The sequence below is a fragment of the Falco naumanni genome, chromosome 3 (genome assembly GCF_017639655.2).
Source record: "Falco naumanni isolate bFalNau1 chromosome 3, bFalNau1.pat, whole genome shotgun sequence".
NCBI lineage: Eukaryota > Metazoa > Chordata > Aves > Falconiformes > Falconidae > Falco > Falco naumanni.
In genome coordinates this window covers 29592148-29614680 of record NC_054056.1, presented here as the reverse complement: position 1 = coordinate 29614680, position 22533 = coordinate 29592148, and the positions used below count along the sequence as shown (strand labels likewise).

Below are 22533 nucleotides of genomic sequence, written 5' to 3'. Positions count from 1 at the left end.
TTTATTGGGGCCTTTGGAGAGTGTGGTTTGTTTTCTGTAAGACCTCGCAAGAAAGATGGACTTCTGGAGCAGCACAATTGGCTGCCCATGTCCTGCAATGCAGTCACCAGGCTTTAATAAGGCACAAGGCATCAACGGACACTCCTCCCCAGGTGAAGTCTAAAAACTTAAGTGCCTAATATGTGTCAAAAGCCTGCAGCAAATGCCCTTTTGCATGGGCTCACTTGATCTTTCTTTCTCTTCTCTCCCCAGACCAGTATTTTTATAAAACTTCTAGGGTACGATTAGCACCCTTTTCCTAACTCACGTGGGAATGAACCTGGCCAAATGTGTAAAAAATCATTTTAGAGGGTGAGGGTGGCCTGCTAGCTGCACATGCGCACACATACATGTACTGTATGAAAAACCTTCATGTTTTACTTAATCATTCTAGCTTTAATATGAACTTTGCAAAGAATAAAAAAAATAATCAGTCTTCATAATAATAAATGAAGCCAAGCCAAATAACCTTGCAAGTATCTGCACCTAGCAGGCTGCAGGATGGTAAGTGGTGTAGGAACTGTGCTTTAGATGTAGAAAAAAAAAAAAAAGAAAAAAGAAAAAAAAGAAAACCTTTCCCCCCAACTTCCTGCATTAATCCTCTTTGCACCCCACCCTGTGCACTGAAGAACCCACCACCACCATCTCCCAGAAATGAGCTCACTGGTTTCCAGAAAACACTGTGCCGTCCCCGCCCCGCGGCAGGGATCCCGGGTGCCTGGGGTGCCTGCAGCTTTTGCATGAGCACAGATGCCCCCACCACACAGGTCTAGACCGCCAGACATGGGACAGATCCCCACGTGGGTTAAGCGTGCAGGGGAGCCAGCGGGGAGCAGCTGGGGGGGGTTGGGTTCGGTGGCTGTGTCACTGCCGTAGTGGATGATGAAGGCTCAGCATGGTCCCTCGGCAGGAGCTGACCTATCACAGCTCCAGGCTGATTTCAAACTTCCTTTTTGCGGTTTATGTCGCCTCGATTTATTCATTTCCTTGTAATTTACAGATAGACATCAATGCTTGCTATATTTAAACAGTGCCTGTATCTGTGTGGGGATTATAGGTAAGCCATTTTATTTGCAGAATGATGGTTTTAAAGGAAAGTGAGACTTCAGAGTCATCCTTCAAGCCGTCACCGTCTTGTGTGCGGGTATGACCTGGATCCGCGCCCAGGGATGCCAGGCAAACCTCTCCCCAGCCCACAGTGCCTGGGACGCAGCTCACAGCTCCTCCACCTTCCTGCCACCCCGTCATAGAGAAGGCTTGTCCATCTCTCCCCCTTCTGCTGCACCAAGCCCAGCGACCACCCAGGCTAATTAGTCTAAATAATAAAATTATTAAGGTGGTGCAATGAAAACTTCCAGGATTTGGTTATATTGGGGCTAGGAGAAGCTCTGGAGGAGAAAAAAAAAAAAAAAGTGTTTCGTTTCAAAGTAAAAAGTGATTTTGCACTACTCCCATGCAAACAAGTCATTTGTTTCACCATTTTCTCTCGGAAAGTCCAAGCCTGGTGAAAGCTGCCATGACCAGTGCTTCAGGATGGTAACCTGTGTTAAAAATCACACAGCAGCAACTCCTTTGGATGGAGGGTGTCCAAATATTTTGGGAAAAGATGAGATAAGGCATGAGGATAGCATAAATTCTTCAGACCCGGTCTGGGTTTTTCAGCTGTGTTGTGAAAAACCCCTTGCTCTAAACAGCTCTGACCTTTCCTATTTCTTGGAGACTGACGTTTCTACAGTAGATACATGATGAGGTCACTCACCCTGTTTTTGAAGTCTTTCTCTCTCACTACTCCTCACATGGGTTTTTTCTGTGGGAGGGGACAGTCATGAAGAGGGCTAAACCTCCTGATCATGTGTGAAAAAAGGAAATGAAAATAAGTTATTGGAGATGTAACTAGACCTGACCTGTAACTTTAGTTTCTGAGGATATAAAAATTATGAAACCCAGGAGAAAGGAAAAAGGCAGGGCATCTCGCTCTAAAAGTGATTTTATCTGAAGCTAGATGCTCTGTGCTAGAAACTGGAAATGCTCAGCCTTTGCTTTTACGAGAGAATTATGAATGGCTGTAACAGTAGCGTGAGAAACAATTGATTCAATCACCTCCTCAACAAAAAGTAATTTGAATGTGGTGACTAGGGCTGAAAGAAGCTGCACACCAGCTTCCTATGGGAAAACCTAGCATAAATGATTGCTACAATTACATTACTTAGCATTTCATGGGTGAGCATTTCTGCATTCTGCTGAGCATTTTCTAGGGTGAGAATCACAAGTGGAAAGACCCAAGAACATCCTACTCATAACTACAGGAATTGTGGTGTTGTCTAGAGGCTCGTCTTTCAGGGTGGTGCCCCATCATGCCTGGCACTTTGCAAATAGTAAGACGCACTGCCTGCCTTTAGATCTTGCTATCAGTGTAGAGGAAGATTGAGAAAAGACCCAAGAGCGAGCCAACAGTGTTAGCTAGACCCACAACAAGGTATTTGGCAATGCACATTACCAGATGGCTGCAACCACCAGTAAAGAAGAAAATTTCTTCATGACTACGTACCAAGGCTGGTAGACCAGGAGGAAAAGGCTAAGGCTACATGAGATAAACAGTGCCCTGATCTAGGAGTAGGACTTACCCACAAACAGAGACAGGCTAATGCATTTTGGCGACAAACTGCAGAAGTGCTTGCACCTGAAAGTGTCTGACGTCTTGCCTGCGCTGCGCTGGCCACCCCCGGCCTGGAGAGAGATTCTGCATCTTGCAGAGCTGAAGAAATCAGGGCATTCCTTTAGCTGCTTGATCCAGATTTCAACATTTGCTCTTCAGGAAGGGAGAACGTGCAAGGTGGACAACATGGTGAGCATGCGATGAAATGCGTTTCATGCACATGGTGATGAACACATTGCCCTATTACTGATAGAGCTGAGAGCTTGGCAGGTGTATTTCAGTTACTAAGATGCAATTATCACCTGCTCGAACCTCACCAGGTTCACGTGGACATCCGCAGCACTTCCTCTAGTAGGTGGTTTCATTGATACTACACAGACAACATTTCTGCCTGGCCAGGAAAGGGATTAAAAGCTGGGGTGAGTAGCCAGGCCAACTGGAATCCACAAGTTTTTGGATCTCAGACACTGCTAGAGCAAGAATGCAGAAGTTGGGTCTTGAAACCAAAACGGACCAAGCCCAAGGGTCAAGGATGAAACCACTTCCCAGGACACACATCACCTGTGGTTTGTGAAAAGAAGCCACCTAAATCTGTCTGCTCTCTTAGCTTGAGAGGCAAAATTTGTGTATAATTCATGACCCGTCTTTTGAAGGGAGCAGGAAGCAGCAGCCAACACCTGGGAGACGGATTTCAAAGAAGTGTCCAGCGCACAGTCCCGTGCCTGGCCTCAGCCAGCAGCACTGTAACTGGAGGGGCAGGAGACTGCCAGCCAGCCTGCAAAGACGCATGAGGCAGCTGCACCAGCACCGAGGAAACAATAAAAATGCATTTGCAAAATGCAGTCCTGTGTTTCATCACCATTGTTTCCAGGGCATGAAGCTACTCCTCTCTTAAGAGCTGAAAATAGGCACAAGGCTCTACCCTTCCTTGACTATTGCCTTTTTGCAAAGCACCACCCTGCACAGAGCCACTCAGACATCAGCTTTCAGGTCAGACTCAGCTAGTGCAAATTGGAAAGAAAGATAAATCCAAGCCCAGAACCAAGGCATCTGGTCTGTTTTTCAGCTGCCACTTGAGCACAGGTGATTGCCTTACCCTCTTGTTGGTTGCCAAAAGGGCAACAGCAACCCATCCAATCTGCAGGTTAATCAGTTATTTGATGTCTACAGTTCAAGGACTGTTATTTTGAGACACCTAAGTTAGCGTCTCCTAGACTGCCATTTCAGCAGGGTCAAGGCACTGAGCATTTTGCTGGCACTCGGGCAGCTGGTACCTGTAGCGCAGCAGTGGAGCTGGTTGTGGGATGCAGCGGATAGAGCCACCCTGCTGAGATGCAAGGTGGTTATATCTGCTGCATCCTGGCAGGGTGGTTATATACATATATATATATCTATATATATATATATCTGGGATACACCAGGATGTGTGTGCCTGGCTACACACTTGCAAGCCAAGTGCTCGACTGAGCTGCACACCAACTGCTTCCTAACTGCTCCAAGTCACAGGGACATGCCGACTCCTCTTTGGAGCCGACTAAACTCTCAAGCATTTGATTGCAAATAAATAACTCTTAGCCTCTTACTAGCCAGATCAGATTTCAGATAAAACACACCCTGGCAATCTTTAAAATCCTGCCATCCATGTTCAGCTAAATTTGACATCTAGTTCTGCCTGGAAAAGGAGATATGATTGTTTTGAACTATCTGGTGTTGTGTTTTTTTTTTCTAAGTACTCTTTCTCTCCCCCCACCCCCTCTACAAGTATACACAGACAGTGACCTGAGAGCATGCAAGAGAAAATGCTTTACTTTTTCCTGAAAGCTCTTTGCTAAAAGTGGTGTTTCCCCACCTCCACGCTGCTGACAAATGCTGATGTAAACAGCACGCATATGCCCGCCTAAAAGGCCACAGGGGTTTTCACGTGAATCCTGTGTTTTTTCCACAAACCCTGTTACACTGTATTTCAGCTTAAAATGTATCTTCTCGTTTCTGGTTAACCTGCAATTCCTTTAAGGCTAATATAGTTCACAGCAATGGGCAAAACCACTTAGCAGAACCGAATTTTGAATATAAGTACTTCAGCTGCAGAGCTCTGGCGTGAAACACTTTCAAGAAACAATTTTAAGTGTGGCCATATTAAAATCAGAGAAACCGATACTGACACAAATGGCACGCTGAAATCATTTGAAAAAACACGAGCTAGGTCTTCAATGTTGATGGGAGTAAAACGTGTCATTTATAACGCCACCGAAATCATAACAGGAAGGAAGTAGACCTCAGAAACTATAAACAGAAGTTAAGAGAGGTAGGAAGTACTTCAAATGCTTTCACGTAGTGACTGTAAAAAAAAAGATACTAAAAGGAGAAAATGTTTTCAGGGTTTTTCTTGTTTGCTTTTTTTTTTTTTTTCCACTTTATGTATCCATTAGCTGTTTTGAACAGTAAGAGATGGCCACAAAATTCCAATGCAGCTTTAAAGGCCACACTTGCAAAATAATTTAGGATACAAATCAACAGCTTGATTTTCCTTCCACTCTTCCCCCTGCCTCATCCCTCCAGCTTGATTTTCCTTCCACTCTTCCCCCTGCCTCATCCCTCCAAAAGAAATAACCCAACAGCTTTCCTTGGTTAAAGTTAGCCTTTCACCTGCATCTCTGTGCATTCAAATGAAGCAATTTGTGTTTGGCCAGAACACAGACGGTACTCTCCTCCCTCCCTCTTCACAGCTCCTGACTACCAAATTCACTCCTATTCTTAACTTCACTATTCTAGTTCACTTGTCACCCTCCTTTTCACCTTTTCCCTGCATTTCTCACTTGAAAGCACTCTGGCAACTACAGCAACCAGTAACCACCACCTCCAGCTCCAGCTGCCAGCCCAGCAAGCAGCAGGCAATGGGTTGGAGGGTCCCCGAGGGTTGTGCTGGGCAGGGGGGGCACCAGCCCGGTTCCCAGCCCTGGAGGGCCTGGAGGGGCAGGGGCAGAGCCCTCAAGTGTGTGGCAGCACCAGATCCCCAGCTGCAGGGCTCTGCTGCATCATCTGTGGTCCAGGAAACCAACCACCAAAGGGCAACCTGCCTGTTTTCCCTTTTTCTACTAACTGTAGCTAGCATCACAGACATTTTTGTAAGCAAAAATCCTTACCTTTTGACCTTACTCTGCACTTCTGGCTTAGAACACAGTTCCCCATAGACTTAGCCAGCAGTGCTGCCCAGGTTCACAGTGCACATCCGCACGCATTAGATCTGCCCCGCTACTGAAAACAACACAGATGAATCGAGTTGGTAGGGAATAAGGACTTTATTCTAATATGTGAGCTGAAGCAATGAGCATATGAAGCAACAACCACTAGAAAAAAGTGAAAACCACATCAAATATTTGTATTGTACCAGTTCAGTTTGAACACAAAAGTTCGCTTTCAGTAAAATGTATGCACAGGCCAAAAGCATATGCAGAAGCTCTGAGGGTCACCTAGAGCAGTGCTTCTAATGCCTAAGAAAGAGGTCTCCCCTACGAAAATCTTTAAGCCAGGAAAAACACTTCAAGTAACAAAGTAAAAATGATCTGTTAATTCCGCTTGGCACTGTGGAGAAGGAGGGGGATAATATATCCCAAAAGAGTATGCATCTTTAAGATGTATAAACTCAAAGTCCCTAGAACACAAGTCTGCTGCCAGACCAAGTACCGGTTTTTCTTCCTCATTTAAAACGTCAAGTGAAGTAGGTCTGTTAAGCACAGGGAGACTGTGTCCTGGAGTTAAAGCTACTACGATCACGCAGTCTGCTCACCAGCAAGGAAATTTCACTGACATGCATACTCAACAGACCTCTTCTCTTTGAATTTGTAACGGCAACCTATCATTAAAAGCTGCAAACTGCATCAAATTATACTTCTGTAAAATTTTTGAAAACAATCAGTAAAACAAATATTTGACTGTCTTAATATAGGAAGCCAAATGCTGCTCTCCTTCAACTCTCCCTTCACATTTGTTTCAGTACCACTGGGAGAAAGCTGCAAGTGCACATGAAGAGCAGAGCTGGCTCTGTAGAAGTCAGAGGTGGTGGCTATTTTAACCTGGCTCATTTTTGTGACATCAAAAAAGGGCTAGCAGGACCATTTCTGTGCTATTTTCAAGGTCTGCCAACTTCATTCTAATGCATTATATATATATATATAATGCATAGTACCTTTCAATTATAAAAAAAAAGTAATTTATTTTTAAACCTGCTCTTTGGGACTCTAGAATTTTAGTGGTTAATCCACTAAATCCACAGGTAATACGAGCTGAATGGTCACTTTTCTTAACACAGTACCATAAATGCATCACCTTAGAAACTGCTTATTAAGGGAGTTAATCCAGTAACAACAGTGGTGGCAACAAAATTGTCAGGACAAATGTCAGTCAGGCATTAAAAAAATATGTCTCTGAAGAATTGCATTGTTTTTAAAAAATACACTGAAATATTCTATACAAGAATATAGGCATCACACTTACAAATCTAAATTTATAACCACTTACATGTATTAGCTATTCTCAATAAACCATCTACGTTTGCTACCCACCTATAGTAGCTAGTTTCAAATTGGGAACACCACAAATTTATGTACCTTCCCTGAGATCAGTAATCCAAAATAAATAGCCCTGCAAATGTAACAGTGTAAACTCTGGATTTAAGTCTTCTGTAAGAATCAGTCCTCAAAACTCAACAAGAACATTAAGCAAACGTAAACATAGCAATCATTTTGTCAGTTTTGAGTTATTCTCAGCGACAGTGGAACCTATGCAGGATGTAGCATCCAAACATTGAAGACCCATCATTTGTATCATACAATATGGTTGTCCCCGTTCACTTTCCTATCATTGAACGCCTGAACACGTCCAGCTGTGATGTGGATCTCCAAATTGTGACCCAGATCTGTCCCTTCACTCTGCATAATCTTTGCAGTGCCTTAAAAACACTCTTTCTGAAGATCTTATTCTTGAATAGAGGAATGGCGAATAGATCTGTGATAATCCTCTGGACTAGTCACAAGTTCTGGTAAATCATAGCCTCTCAGAAGATGTCCACTGTTTTGCTGAGCAAAGTAATACAGCTGCCTGGCAAACATTGGTTCAACCTTAAGAACAGACAAAATGTTAATCAGACATGTGACAAAATTTCATGCTCCTTGTCTTAGTTATTTATGGTGGGTTTAAGCTAAAAACATGGCAGAACAAAACAGTTCTGCTTACCAGAACGGGAAAAGGGTTTCAGTGGTCTCACTAATCTCTGTTTTAAGCTAGACCTTGCCTGTTCTGCTGCCGAGTGCCTTGCACACACTCCTTACCTCCACAGCCTTCTTTTAGAAGGGCACATACCAGTGACCCCAGTGATGCATTAGCCACTGCGGTCCCTTGCCAGCCCCTGGCTGTGGGTGATGCTTACGGACCACACAGGTCCGCGGCCACTCCATGTGCTCAAATGCACACACAAAGCACTGAAAGTCTCATCTGCGTTGTAAAGTACTTTACGGACTTAACCTGAAATGCTGGAGCCCTAGGCAGACTGAGATACATTGCCAAATGACTGTGTTTGAAATTAGACTTCAATCTAACACCAAGGATACTCTCATTTCTGCTCATTCAAGCTCTGATGAGGAATCTGTTCAACCACCACGAGGGATCTGTGTGATTTAACGCTGCCTTCACTTCTGTCTCTTCAGAAACCACCACTCCCCCTCAGGCTTTGGGCTCTGACTGCAAATATTTAAGTTGCACATTGAGAACAAACACCTGAAGCTCTCTTCACCCTTGGGGGATGGACAGGTTGGACAACTCTTCTCCACAATCCTCTCCTGCTGATCAGCCAGCCCCTCCGTGTTAAGACATGGGCATCATTTTGGAGGAAAAATAAACAGTCTGTGGATCCTGCTTCTGGGAAGGGAGAGAGCCAGAAGGGATCGCTGCCTTGGAGCAGGCCCACCAACCTCCTTTCCCTACCCCTCGTTGGCATTCACAGGCAGCTGAGCACCTCCTGTCTCACCATGGGGGAGACAGGAAAGCAGCGGGGCAGGGGGGCCACAGCTGTTCGGTGGGATGGTGGAGCTCCACCGTGAGTCCACAAGCCGAGACAGCCCGAGGCGTTGAGCAGGTTGAGGAGCAACTGCTAAGGGGGAAGCAAAGCTCTGGAAAAATCAGGAGGTACAGGCTCATAGAGAAGCTGCCAGAACAGGAGATGGAGAAGGGGGCTGGAGAGGGGTTGCTAGAAAGGAGGTATGGATGGAAAGCCGTAACAAGGATGGAAAAGAGTTTAAGGAGAGACAGGGGTGGACAGCTACCTCTAACCAGCCATTGCATAGCTTGGGATGGATCGGGATGAGCTTCCCAGCTTCCACCCCAGAGACTCACTAAGCAGCAGTGAGTGGTACAAAAGCCAGGCAGCCAAGAGGTGGCCATGGCTTACAACAAAAGCCTGACTTGGGACCCATGCTGCTACTGCAGGGGCTTTCAAAAATGAAGAGATGACAGTTTCCTTCACAAGGATGCCATAAGCTAAGCCCTGCCACTAACGTGTGCATTATCACCTCTCTTGTGGTTTTATGGGCCAATACAGCCAATTTAGAAAGTACCTGGTCTCAGTCTCTGTCATCACCCTCTCCCAGATAGCATCCCGAAACACGAGCTTTGAGTGTGTGCGAACTGTGGTCAGTCAGCCCATGAGCCTGCCTGAACCCTGAAGCTGCACAGGCAGTCCCTGCATGCCGGTAGGGGCTGAGGTCCCTGAGAGGCAGGCTGGGGTTCTGGGGCACCTCCAGGTGCAGCGGTTGTGAAAACACCACGTCTGGCCTGGCAGCCCAAGGAGCTGCACCACCGGGCTGGCAGTACCAACACAGCCCAGCTCTTCCAGGGTACCTTTCGGCTTTGGGTTGTGAAGGGATTTGCGAGGGATCACAGATGGCACTGCAGGGAGGGAAATCAGTGTTCCACCCCACTGAGGGCTACCAGTCGGTCCTTGGCAGATCTGGGGATTCAGCTCTAGTCTTGATAGTGCTGCGTATTCCACGATTTATTACCTCCCTCACAACCCACATGAGGTAGAAAGGCCTGACTGGCAGATTCACATCCTCCAAGGAATATGTTTCTTTTAGGTAAGGCAGAAGTCCTACTTACATGGGCTGTAATTAGTTTCCTCTGCCTCTGTGGATCTGGAAATTCCTCCCCAAAGCAGAGAGCGACCTGGTATCTCGGCAGCGGACGTCCATGGTGAGCAAAGGCTTGCAGCTCTGGGAAGAGAGAAAGGGCCACGATGTGGGTTAACCCCAGCAGGCAGGCAAGCACCACGCAGCCGCTCACCCACCCCCACCACCAGGACGGGGGACAAAATCAGAAGGGAAAAAGTGAGAAAATTTGTAGGTTGAGATAAAGACGGTTTTATAGGTAAAAAGAAAAAAAGACAAAGGAAAGGAACGGAAAACAAGTGACAGAAAAAGCAATTGCTCACCACCAGCTGACTGATGTCCAGCCAGTCCCCAAGCAACAGCAACCTCTGGCAAACCCTCTCCCTGCAAGTTTTACTGCTGACCATGAGAACACGTGGTATGGAATATCCCTTTGGTCAACTTGGGTCAGCTGTCCTGGTTGTGTCCTCTCCCAACCTCTTGTCCAGCCCAGACAACTGGCTGTGGGGGCAGCGTGAGAGCCCTGACACTGTGCAAGCGCTGTATGGCATTAGCTAAAGCATCCCTGTGCCTTCAGCACTGGTTTGATCACGAATCCAAAATAGCACCACACAGGCTGCTATGAATAAAATAACTCTATCCCAGCCAAAACCAGTACAGACCAGTAAGAAAGACTTTGTGGATGGCTGAGCTCCAAATGGATGACCCTGCAGCACAGTGGGAGAAGACAAATTAACTCTAGGGGAGGATGAGACAGGTCAGGAAAAAGACAAGAGAAAAGGAGAAGATACTGAGTTTGGAAACTTTCCCACAGATCAGTGGGAGCTAGTTATAACAACACATTTTTTTCTATTTGCTTTGCCTCACAAGTCATTCCACATGCAGAAAAAATGGGATGCCTTCCAATTAGTATTTCTGTTGGGCTTCGGCAGCAGAACCTCCTGGAGCAGACCCTGGTGGTAGCTGGGACCCACTTAAGTGGACACCCAACAGCAGCACTGAAACCAATGGCTCAGTAGAGCCAGAGACTCCAAGTACTGCCAGACACAACGTTCAGGCTCAGCTACACACAGTCGTGGAGCCATTGTCAGCACTGTGCCTAGTCAGGGTCGGGGAGGCAAGGAATGATGAAGGACCTTATTTAAGCCATGCACTGAGCCAGCAAAAGAGCCTGTGTCTTCTGTGCTCACTAACCCACACCCTTGCACAAAGGGAAAAGGTCAAATTATATAATTATTCCAATAGTCAAAGTGTCCCCTATGAAAGATAGCAGGGGTGGCCTTTATAAGAGACTTCCACTCGGACCAAAATCACTATGTTGTATTTTAGATGCTGCATTTCCTTCCAGAAAAGAGAAAATTCCATCTAATGCAATATCCTTGTTAAAGTCTGCGTTATGTGTAGAGTATTTCTACACAGATGATTAGTAAAGATTTCATTTTAATTTATAACTATGTTCACACTTTCTGCAAAAAGTTGAAATTAATATTAAAACCCATGTCTTATAATGAAGCGCCGCCTGCTAGACAGGGAAAGGAGAGTCTTTCAACTTGGCATGACAAATGCATCTTTTCCCAAAATACACCCCTGCCATTTCTACTGTAACTGCAAGCTTTTCAGACTATGGTGTGAATTCAATGACTACCACAACAGCATTCCAACTCTGGCTTGGGACTACCGGTCATACTGGGAGGGTCAGTTATAAAAGTAAAGTCTCCCCCAAGCCCCCCTAAAAGTGCTGTGAACTTTCTGGAGCTATGCCAGCAGAGATGAGATATTTTCCATGGGACCCTGCTTCCCTCTGTGCTGCCACGGGACAGGGCAGGTTGATCCACCCAAGGCCAGTCCAACCATACCGCTAACAGGGAACTTCTTCCATCCTCCTCTTTCCCTGTTTTACTTGGCCTCAGCAATTCTCCAAATCCTGAACACCTGTGGGAGTGCCCCTGGCACAGATCTGGAGAAGAAAGCCCCTTCTGCCCCCCCCCCCCCCCCCCCCCAGGATAATCGGGGCTTGAGGTCAGCCTTGTGCAAAACCCTCCACTCTCTCCGTCTCCCTTTCCAGGCTCAAACACCTTCTCCAACACCGCAGGGCTCCCCACATCCCTCCCCAAGCCTTCCCCATCTCCTGCTGCTCTAGCATCAGCCGCCCCTCCTTCTGCCAAGCCAACCCTCCTCTGGTTGCCACCTTCACACTCCCAAATTCTCTTCCTCTGTCCTCCTATTCTCCGCTGATTTACCACACTGATTACGCAGTGCTCCCCAGAGACCTTCCACCTGGCTGCTGGTTTATTGCCATTTGAGCCTGCTCAACAGTACAGGCTGCTCAACGCAGGCCTTGATGCTCCAGTGCAGTCTGCATAGCAGGGTCCAGCCCCTCAACAGGGTCCTGATAGCTGCAGTCAGTAGCAGTTCTGCATCTACCCCTTTCTCTGCTGTTCAGGATTTCCTCTCCTGGTAGAGATCTCCTGCCTCTCTTCCCAAGGACAGCCCAGTTTCTAAGGGGGAATCCCTAAGCTTGCCTGCAGTCTGGGATCTCAGTACACGCAGATGTGATACGCCTGTGGCAAGTCACTGACAAACCCAGCTGAGCATCAGCACATGCAAAAACCCACTTTGCACACACCACAGACTGTGACTTCAACCACATGCTTGGGTTTGCACAGGCATTGGTGCATAAGTAATTTAGGAGGGGGAAAAAATAACTATTGCTTGAGCTTATCTTTGGGGTTAGGTGTCTAAAAGGAGAGGTCCTGTGAACCGTTTGGAAGAACCCAGAGTACATCTAAAAAACCACCTGAGAAAAGGGAAAGGGATTTCCAAAACCATCATCAGAGGCAGAATTATACATCTTTAACTTAGCATGTGATTGAAACCTTAGCCAATGCCCTGACCTCAAATTCCCCTTTCTAACTGTCAATTCTCACATCCATATGAGATTTTTCTCCTTAAACGCACTTCTTGCTTCATCATTCTGTTAGGATTCTGCATCAGACCTGGAATATAAAGTATGCTTAAGCTGTTGGTTTGGGTTTGGTGGGCTTTTTTTTAATTTTGCAAGGCATTAATTGTCCTGAGAGAGTCATGCCAGTGCTGGCGTCCTGTTCTAATGGGAAAACACGCCAAACCACGGGCACACTGTTCACCTATAGTGATGCTACACAACTCAAAAAAGGACCAATGTGTACTCCTGCCACCTGAGCTGTCCTCTGGGACAATGACCGGCTCCCACCAGTTTTTCTGGGTGGGCAGCTTTCCTCCCTCTAACCGCTCAGAAGTGCTGGGAAGTGGGGCTGAGGCTCTGCCCCTTCCCTCCATGGGCTGGAAGGAGGTGGCACTGCCCCGAAGCATGCCCTTGCCCCCTCTGTACTGCCCTGTGCAAAACCAGACCCTCCCACGGAGCTCTGGAGAGGTAATGCACCTCTGCGCTTAGGAACTCCAGAGCTTGTGAAATCCTTTTTACCCCAAGATACCCTTCAAACACTGGCAGAGACAGAAGAGGTTTTCTGCTGGATTTCATGTTAGTATTTGTATACTCTGAGCAAGACCTCAGGCTCACTCTGGGTCAAGCTAAGAGCAGCGCGAGTGCAGACCACAGACCTACCCCAGGACTTACATTAGCAGATCCAAGATCAGGATCCACTTTCCTCTGTCACTCAGTTTGTGGAGAGACTATTTTGTTAGGTTCCTCCTTACGCTTCTTAAAGAGAAGCGGGGGTTCTGAGTGCCACTAGCTGAGCATCAGTTCACTCCTAGGAGCTGGTTTGTGCAGAGGCATTTGCATGTGCACAGAGAGCAGGATTCAACGGGATTATTCAGGAGTCAGCTACCCCTTGACTGTGCTTGCCCAGAAGTGAGCGGCTATTCTAACTGTAATTCATCAGATAACGCGAGAAGAGCACTCTTGTGAAGCTGATGTGGAGAGTGACCAGGTGACATCTCCAGAAACAAGATCAAAGGCATAGTGGGAATTACCTGCTAAGAACTGCTGAGTGTCAAAGAGCTTGCATGTTTGGTCCCGCTCCAGCTTGTTGGGTCGGTCACTGCACAGCGCCAGAGGCCCATCCCAGTAGATTCTGCTTTGGCAAAGTCTCTTAGCATAGAGGCCATCAGGTGCCATCCACAATATTACTCCTCGTTCCAGATGGTTCAGTAGCTTTTCTATGTTCTTCCTCTGGCCATTATCCTCTGGATAAGGGAAGATAACTTGGTCCAGGCTGCTGACCTCATAACTTTGGCCATGGGATATCCTACAACCTTCAGGACTAGAAGTTGTCACCTCCTTTACCAGTATTTCACGGTAATATAAGCAGATGTGGAGTCGACAGTCTATAAGAAGAAGAAAAAAAATCATTGTGATACGTTAGTATGAATGTTTTATATTTCAGATCTGCACTGAGGACAGGAGACAAGTCTGCATGAGATTTCTGAGCCTGGAGGTCACCACCACCCAGAAGCTCAGATTAGCAAAAATCATATAAAGAATATAAATACTAAAATTTTGGGGGCACGATAGCATTAATGCTCTCTCAGCACATTAGATGGGCTGCTGATGTGAAAATTTGGTAGGAACTAACATCCCGCAGACTTCACATTTCTATTCAAAAGGAAAAGCGCACACATGAAAAGCTGTCACATTTTCCAAGTTCACATCAGAATGACTCCCCCGGCTCAGTACACTTCCTCAGCCTTAATCAGGAAGTAGCTCTGCTTCTCCCCAGATTTTGCATAAAAGAAGCTTCTGCACAGGGGACCTGCAAACTTGCACCCAGCTACCTGACGAGAAGCGACTGCTGGCTCCCGCTCCAACAGGGCTGGATCCCAGATCCCCAGCCTTACTTTCAAAGGGCCGTTTGGTCAACTTGGCTCACCCCTAAGAACTCACACAGCACTGAATATACACATATACGCACATACATACATACATATATATACACACACACCTACACACAAAATATATGTGTGTGTGTACAATATATGTTTGTATATATGCATATACACAAACACACCTATATATACACACATACAGACCCTGATTCAGGAGAACAATCCCGCCCAAGGAACCTGCTGAGCGTCACATTATAGGTTTATCCATTATTTCTGTGAAAAGCACATTCCCACACCCTTTCCCTGAGTTATTCTGCCAGCATCCAGATGTCTGCAGACCTGGCTGAAATATCTTCCCTTTTCTTTCCTGAATGCCTTTCTTTCACCAGGAATAATGAGGCAGAGCAAAGCCAGATGACACCAGCAGGAGCACAGCAAGGTACCCAAGCAACACCAATTTTTGTGAGGGTTCCTCCCTAATGAAAAACAGAGCTAAAGGTCACTGACCCCACCCCAAAATTTCCAAACTCCCCTGGGAAGACTCGATTTGGAGACTTATCAAAGCAACCCAGCACTAGCACCGTGAGCCAGCGAAGCACTTCCACTAACTTTAACCACCTCCATCCCTTGGAACTGGGGCTAAAGTACCCTGGAAAACAGAGGCTTAAGACCACACACCTAATTCATTCATTAAAGAGGGGTTTTTTTCTTCTTCTTTTTTGCTTGTCATCAGAAAGAAGAGACGGTGCCAGGGCAAGTCAGAAGTGGGGCTCTCTTATCAAGCTCCCCAGAAAGCCCAGGGCATTACAGACCTTACCTACCTGACAGGGCGAGGGCTTCACCAGACCTTATGCTTGGCTCAATCGGGATTCCAGGAGTCTGGGACTCAGGAGGGGCACAAGCGTAAAAGGTTCCTGTCACTTGACAACCTGTTTTCACAAACAAAAGTCAGTGACAGCTGCCTAAATCCTGGAAGAAAATCTTGGACAGAGATCACAGCGATGCAAAAGTGAGTTTTTCTGGGCCCCACCAAGAACTCTCTCTTTCCCCTTTCTTCTTAAAAAGGTTCCTTTTCCCAACTTTGCCAGGTATCCCAACCCTACCAATCTTTCCAGATGCTACTTGGACTGTACTTTGATGGGGGTCTGCATGAAATACTCCCTTAGCATTTCAGTATTCCCTCTTTTTCCTTAGCTGATGTGTTATTCTATTACAGAAGTAATTTACATTTTTAACTAGACTACAGTGCTCTTAAAAGTTGCCTGCATAAAGCAATCCATTTCGTATAAGGAATTTTACTGAAAACGGGTATAACAAAAAAGTTGGATTTAATGCTATTTAAAAAGTAGGTAAAGAAAATTGTGCAACAGGAGATTCTTAGGATTTTATTACCAGGACTACTATTAGACTGTTCCAAGAGATGCTTTTCAGTAAGTGGATTATATCATGGCCGATTGATGTTTTCCTCTGTCTCTTAATGTCAATAAAAGTCTTTGGAGGATGACATAAGTGGCTTGGAGTCAAGCACATGCTACCTTTCCCAATGGCAGAACCCACCACGATCAGCAGCCGGAGCAACCAATCTCTTGACGTGTTACTGAGCCCAGTGAGAAACAAAATACCACCCACTAACCACTGCTTCCAAATTCAGCAAAGCACCCAAATGTGTGTTTAACTGCCACAGAGGATGTACTTCAGGGCAGAGTTCATTCAGCTTGCTACCTCCATTTTTTATTAGCAAGCAGTTCAACTGAAAGCAAAGGATTCTGCCTAATAATTCCAATATACTGCCAGCGAAATTTGCAGTGCACTGAGCATTTACTTTTTAGCAGACCCAAAGATTTCTCTGCACTAAAACCTCTGGAATGGTGTCCTCTGAAAATGTAGTATCTGCTCTAAGAAGTCCTTTCTCATTTCCCATCCTTTCCTGCCCTTCTGAACCAGCTACTTCTCCTCATGAAGCAAATGCCTGCGTCCTCAGGTGAGTTATCCCGCAAGGGTCTACAGCACACGGTTCTGTTGCTCTTATGTTTTATCCCCTGCAGCTTTCAGCATTGCCAATTTTCACAATTCAGGCTTTTTCCTAAGTATGCAGAGCTTGGAAAGCCATGATTATGTTAGGCTCTGCTACTGTGAGATCCTCAGGGAATGGAATGTGTCTTTATTCTGTTTCTGCTGTACCAGCCCCAGGAGAGACTCAATCCATGACAAGTTGTCCCATTGCTGCAGCACTAAAATAAAGTAATAATTTCAGCCTTCCTCTCAGAAGAATAATGCCATTCTAATCCACAAGGCTGGAGGGAAAACCTCACTGATGTGTGTCTCAAAAGGTCCAAAATCAGAAAGCAAAGCTAAAGAACACATTCCCATTGGGGTTTCTGGGGGGAGTTGGTTGGTTTCTTACAGCTCAGGACTTTTGCAACAGCTGAAGACTTTTGGGGACTGACTTGTATCAACCCAGAGGACTGCACAGCCCCCACACTGCACATATGGTGGCAGTGAAAGCAAGGGCCAGGGCAAAGGCTCTTGCCACAGATGCCGTGGCTCTCATTGCAGGGAGCCCAGCACTCCTTTCCAGCCACTTCTGTCAATTCCCATCAAAGCCACAAACAAAAAACCTGAAATTTGTCATCCTTCTAGGTGAGCAGCCTCAGCAAGCAAGCCTAACCAGGAGAGTCTTACCATTTTCACAGCCGGGCCCTTGCCAGTGGTGACTGCGAGCTGCAAAGGGGACACTGGTGCACTGGTAGGGGATGTCGGGATGTGGCTGCTCCGGGGCAAACTCCCTCCAGTTCCGTTCATGGGGCACCATGTAGTTTGGTACCTATTCAATTTAATGAGATAGCCTTTTACTCAGCAGCTATCAAAACTAACGCTATGCATTGCATCAGCTTTCACATCTCAGCTCCTTGATTTTCTCTGCCAAACCCCGTGGAAGTCTAAACATTGCCCAGGCTACACGAACAGCACTTCGCCACCACCACCAGTGAGGCTTTCAAATGAACTTCTCACCACTGGTGTAAATAATAAGCAGGGTGGAATAACAAAAGGCCGTCAAAGCATTGCTGGTAAATGTCTGCTTGGAAGAGCAAGGCTTCATTGGGAGCTTACATTCTGGCATGGACAGAATGGCAGTGCACTAGTATCTGTCATCCAAGAGAAAAGAGCTATTACTCAGGGATAAACAACACCAAGGGAAATAAACTGCCCTGTGGCCTCACATGACATTAGAAAAGTTGCTTCTTGATTTCTCACTTTTCATAATAAAGTTTCTTCCCAGAGAGAACTAGAGCACCATGCCAGCAAAGAGACACAGCACACAGCACAGAAATTATGCTGCTCAATGTACAAGGACCAAGTGAAATGCATAACTAATGTCATACCTGAGATGGTAGTGAAGTGTAAGGAGATGTTATTGGAAAGGGATGGTTCATCATTAATGGTTGCTCCTCTATGCTGATCTGTTTTGCACCTATGTTCACCAGAGAGATGAAAATAAATTATGTCGACCACATCTTAAGGAAATCTGAAATTGGCACATTGAAGACAAATCCATACAACCTTCCTTTGAACAAGCAGAGGACTAAAACGCCCTTCAGCCCCTGTTTGGGACAGGATTCCCAGCCCTCCCTTGCAGGCAGCTCCCAGAGGCAGTCTCTCCCACTGGGCTCTCCAGTGCCCCACAGGGAAGTGCTGCCCAGCCAACCCAGTGTGCCACGATGCCCTCCCTGGGCCCTGCCAAGCCTTTGCCTCCCACAAGACTGGGCATCCCTCGCTCCCAGCTCTTCCCCCTGCACCAGTTACCTACTGTCTGGCTCAGAACACTTCTGCTTTTCCCTGTATTCTAAACCTAGATCCAGCAAGCAATTTTTATTTTTCCCCTGTCCCCTGAGCCGCTTGCTTGGCTCTTGCTACACAGAACTGGCAGGGAAGCTTCAGCTAAAAGAGCAGTTCCTCCAGCAATGTGCCTGTCTGCTTCTTCCGCAAAGGCTCCCTTTCAAAGCTCCAACTCAAACGCCAGCAGTCCTCCTGCAGACGCAGCCTCTTCAGTCATCAGAACAAGCTGCACTTGAGCCCTGCATTTTGTCTCCTTAAAAGACTTAAAAAGACTGCAGGGCTATTCCAGAAAAGCCCACTTCACTCCTCATATGCTTACAATGAGACATATTCACACTCTGTTACACAGGGAATTTGAGATGCTTTACCTTTTTTAGCTCCTTCTGGCACAATTCTGTACACTTTATAGGGATCTGAGATGTCCAGCTGGCTTCTCTCCACCAGTTCTTCAAAGTCATTGCTCTTGTTCAAAGCACACCTTAATCTTGTCTTCCAGGTAGGGGGATCTGGTTTATCAATGCCCTCTCTGAACTTTCCTTTAAAAAGAGCCCAAGCCTGGAAAGATTTCAGATAATCAAAAGAGCAAGAAAAAGAAAAAAAAAAAGAAAAAAAAAAGGGTGAGGGGGGAGAAAAAAGAAAAAGAATCAACTACAAGGTAAAAGTCCACAATACTTGAAACAGCATAGATGTGTGTGCTTATATGCGCATGAATTTACTCCCATCAGGTTTAGGCTAAAGAAAAAAAGCAGCATGGTAAGGCAGGAAAAACCGTTAAGCAGGCACAAGAAAGAGGAGAAAATGATCCCAGATGAATGTGGAAATAGATGTGCTGCAGTCCCACAAGCATTTAGCTCCACACAGAGAAGTGCGAAAGGGCGGGTTGTCTCATCCTGCAAACACAGGGGCCAGCAGGGCACAGCCAGGGCCACCAGGCGGGCAGCCAGCAGCAGCGGGCACCCAGCAGAGCCAGCCTGCAGGGGCGGGTGGTGAGGACACGGTGGTGAGGGGCCACTGCAGAGCACCCCTCCTGCCCCAGCTGTGTCCCCGACCCCGGGCTGAGCCCTACCTTGAAGAGGGCGGCATCCTCCTCGCGGTTGTAGTCCTGCTTGCCTGCGTGCTTCCAGGGGATGCGAAAGATGCTCTTCTCGTCGTTCTCCCACACCAGCCCCGGGTACTTGCCGCTGTCTATCTGGTCGATCAGCCACTGACGGAGTTTCCCGTTGCCGCAGCTCACCGAGTTCATCCCGCACTCGCCCGGCTCCAAGTTCATGCCACTCGTGTCAGGGCTCAGGTGGGGGGTTTTGGGGTGCCTTACCAAGCCCACCTCTCCACACACGCCCAAGCACCAGCTCTGGGGGGGGGGAGCTGCAGAGGAGGGGAAGAGAGGCAGGGGAGGGAGAGAGGAAAACCCACAGGTCAGGTGCTGGTTGAAGTCCCCGTGGGGAGCCCTACCAGCAGTCCCCAGTCCCTGGTGCCACATACATCACGCCAAAGGGCAGCCACAGCATGCGGGGGGTGGGGGGTGGGGGGGGGTGGGGGTGGCGGGAAAAAGTACAGAGCTTCAGGAAACCGGCCACAGCCCCCCACAGCCCTCCCCAGGCACCGCTGGTGCTGCAGACTTCGACAGAGTTCCCCCCTGTCCCGACACTGTTTTGCATGAACGTACACGCGTTGTTGAAATTTTCATTGCAAGTGACTTAAGGCACAAACCTCTTGCCCTTCTCAGAGCTCTTTTTTAATGAAAAAAGAAAAGAATCCATACAAATGTATTTGCATATGACAGTGCACGTATGTAACGTTAGACGTGCACGCACTTTGGAGGGCTTCACATGCAGTTATGATTTATATGGCATCTAACTATAACATCGAAGTAGTTTTCACAAGCTCACTTAAGCAAGACACATTTGAACACATGATGTCCTATACATATCTACTCCTCCAACTGCTCCCAACACACATATATAGTAACATTCAAATCTATACATTGCAAATACCTAGAAGTGGAGACAGCAGCCCACGGAGCCTGGCGTAAGGACGTTATCCCCAGGGATGCAGGAGCTTGCAGCCAGCCGCACTGAGCCCTAGCTACACCCAGGGATGCACACACGCACTGGGAGCCGTGCGGCTCCACAGTGATGGGCACCTGCTGGAACAGTCCTAACGTGAGGACACCGACACCAGTGATGGGGACCTGGCGTCAGGTTTGTCTCCCTGATCTGGAAAAAGTGCTCTGTTTACATATACTAAAATACCCCAAAGCATAGTTTGGCAGGGTTTCTTTCCCCCATTACTTCTAATAAAAAAAGCAATTCCTCACCCAGCCTTTGCCCTGATACACAGGGCGCTTTCTGTGACCCTTGTCAGACAGGTCCGCACTACTGCGGGCACATGGGCAGCTCCGCGCACCTGACCTCCCTGCACACCAAACCCCATCCCGCAGCATCTCCCCTGGGCTCGATGTGCCTTGGGGGCCGCGGGGACCGCGGCTGCCTCGCGCATGGCCCACCGAGCCTGTGCAAAGACCCACCCAGAGTCCCTTCCCCACACCCCCCCCAGCATGAAGCGGATCCCCCCCAATCCGTTCCCGTGACCCTCCCCAGGGGCAACCGGCAGGGCCGGGGTCCGGTGTGCGCCTTCACCTCGGGAGCTGATAACGGGGCGGGTGTTATTTTTTTGGCTTTAAATTAGGGGAAAAATATTAAATAAAAATAATTTATAAAAATGGCCAAGCGGCTCGCTCAGGTGCCGAAGCACCCGGAGAAGCCCGGAGGGGGGATGCCGAGGTTCCCGCAGCGCCCACCCCCGCCCCCCTCCGCAGCCCGGCGGTCCCGCGGCGGGGCCGCTCTGGGGGGGGGGGGGGGGGGGGGGGCGGGCGGGCGGAGAGCTGCGACCGCGGCCCGACGGGGCGGGGGGGCGGGGGGCGCCGCCGCTTACCTCTGTCGCGGCGTTGGGAGCGGGCAGGGGCCGCCGGCTGCCGGGGCGGCTGCTGAGATGGGGTGCACCGCGACTGGGCCGGCGGCACCGGGAAGTTTCTTTATATGATGGAGGGCGTCGTGCCCGGGCGGGGGGGAGGCGGGCCCCGGCCCGGAGGTGGAGCCGGCGGAGGGGAGCGGGGACTTTGCGAGCTGGAAAACATCTGAGGCAGTGACACATGCCCATTGCTGGTAAACACACGCCGCGGGGCGGGGGGGCGCGCAGCCCGGCGCCCTCTCTGCATCCGCGTGGTTTTTTTTAATCTATACAGACAGATACATATACATAAATAGCACGGGGAAACTCCTACCTATGATAGCCAGGCGGCTTTTACTGTAAAGACTCAGCCAGCTACACCCACCAGAAACGTGCCAGACGGCGCCGGCCGGGCCCCCGCGCAGCTCGGAGAGACGGCGGGGGCATCCGCCCGCCCACCCACCCACCCACGGACCCACGCCGCGCCCCGGGGCCGGTACCCCCTGCCGGCAACCCCTGCGACCCAGCCCGGCTTCGCACGGGCCACCGAGCCGGGATCGCGGAGGGGGATGAAGAACCGCACACACACCCTCCGCACCCCCGCCCGCCTTGCGGAGACGAGGGGCGAGCTGGCGGGCTTGGGGGCTTTTTCCTGGCGAGCCCGCCCCGTGCTTTGCAGCCCGTAAGGTGTGAAATGGGGGACAAGGTGGGGGGCAGCAGCGGCGCCCGGCCACGGAGGCAGCGAGCTCCGACGGGGCGGCTGCAGCCGGAGCCCGGGGCAGCCGCAGCCGGGAGCGGCTCCCGCCCCGCTGCGCTCGGGGGATGCTCCCTCGGGAAAGCTCCTCTGAAGTACCGGCACCAGAGCCGGGCTGGGCGGTGGGTGACCCGCTCGCTCAGCTGCCTGCAGAGTCCCCTGCCCCAGCGTGGTGGGAGCCGGGGGGATGAAGAAGCGAGGTCCGGGCTGACATGAAAGTCTTTCTTACCGCCTTTCGGGTTTCAAACACGTGTTTCAGGCCACGGCACTTTTCTTGTTGTTGTTCTGTTTTAACGTCTCCAGCACACATCCAC

At 48.5% G+C, this 22533-nt stretch overlaps 1 protein-coding gene across 1 annotated transcript; it reads right to left on the bottom strand.

Annotated features, from left to right (window-relative positions):
• Positions 1-5979: 5979 nt before the first annotated feature.
• IRF4 (interferon regulatory factor 4) lies at positions 5980-19866 on the bottom strand. Its single transcript, XM_040588962.1, has 8 exons — positions 19583-19866; positions 18885-19071; positions 18063-18151; positions 17362-17503; positions 15501-15608; positions 13828-14181; positions 9845-9957; positions 5980-7812 (listed from the first exon to the last, which is right to left on the bottom strand). The coding sequence occupies exons 1-8, from the start codon at positions 19784-19786 to the stop codon at positions 7669-7671; spliced, it is 1341 nt and encodes a 446-aa protein (XP_040444896.1). The 5' UTR covers positions 19787-19866; the 3' UTR covers positions 5980-7668.
• Between the last annotated feature and the right edge of the window lie 2667 nt (positions 19867-22533).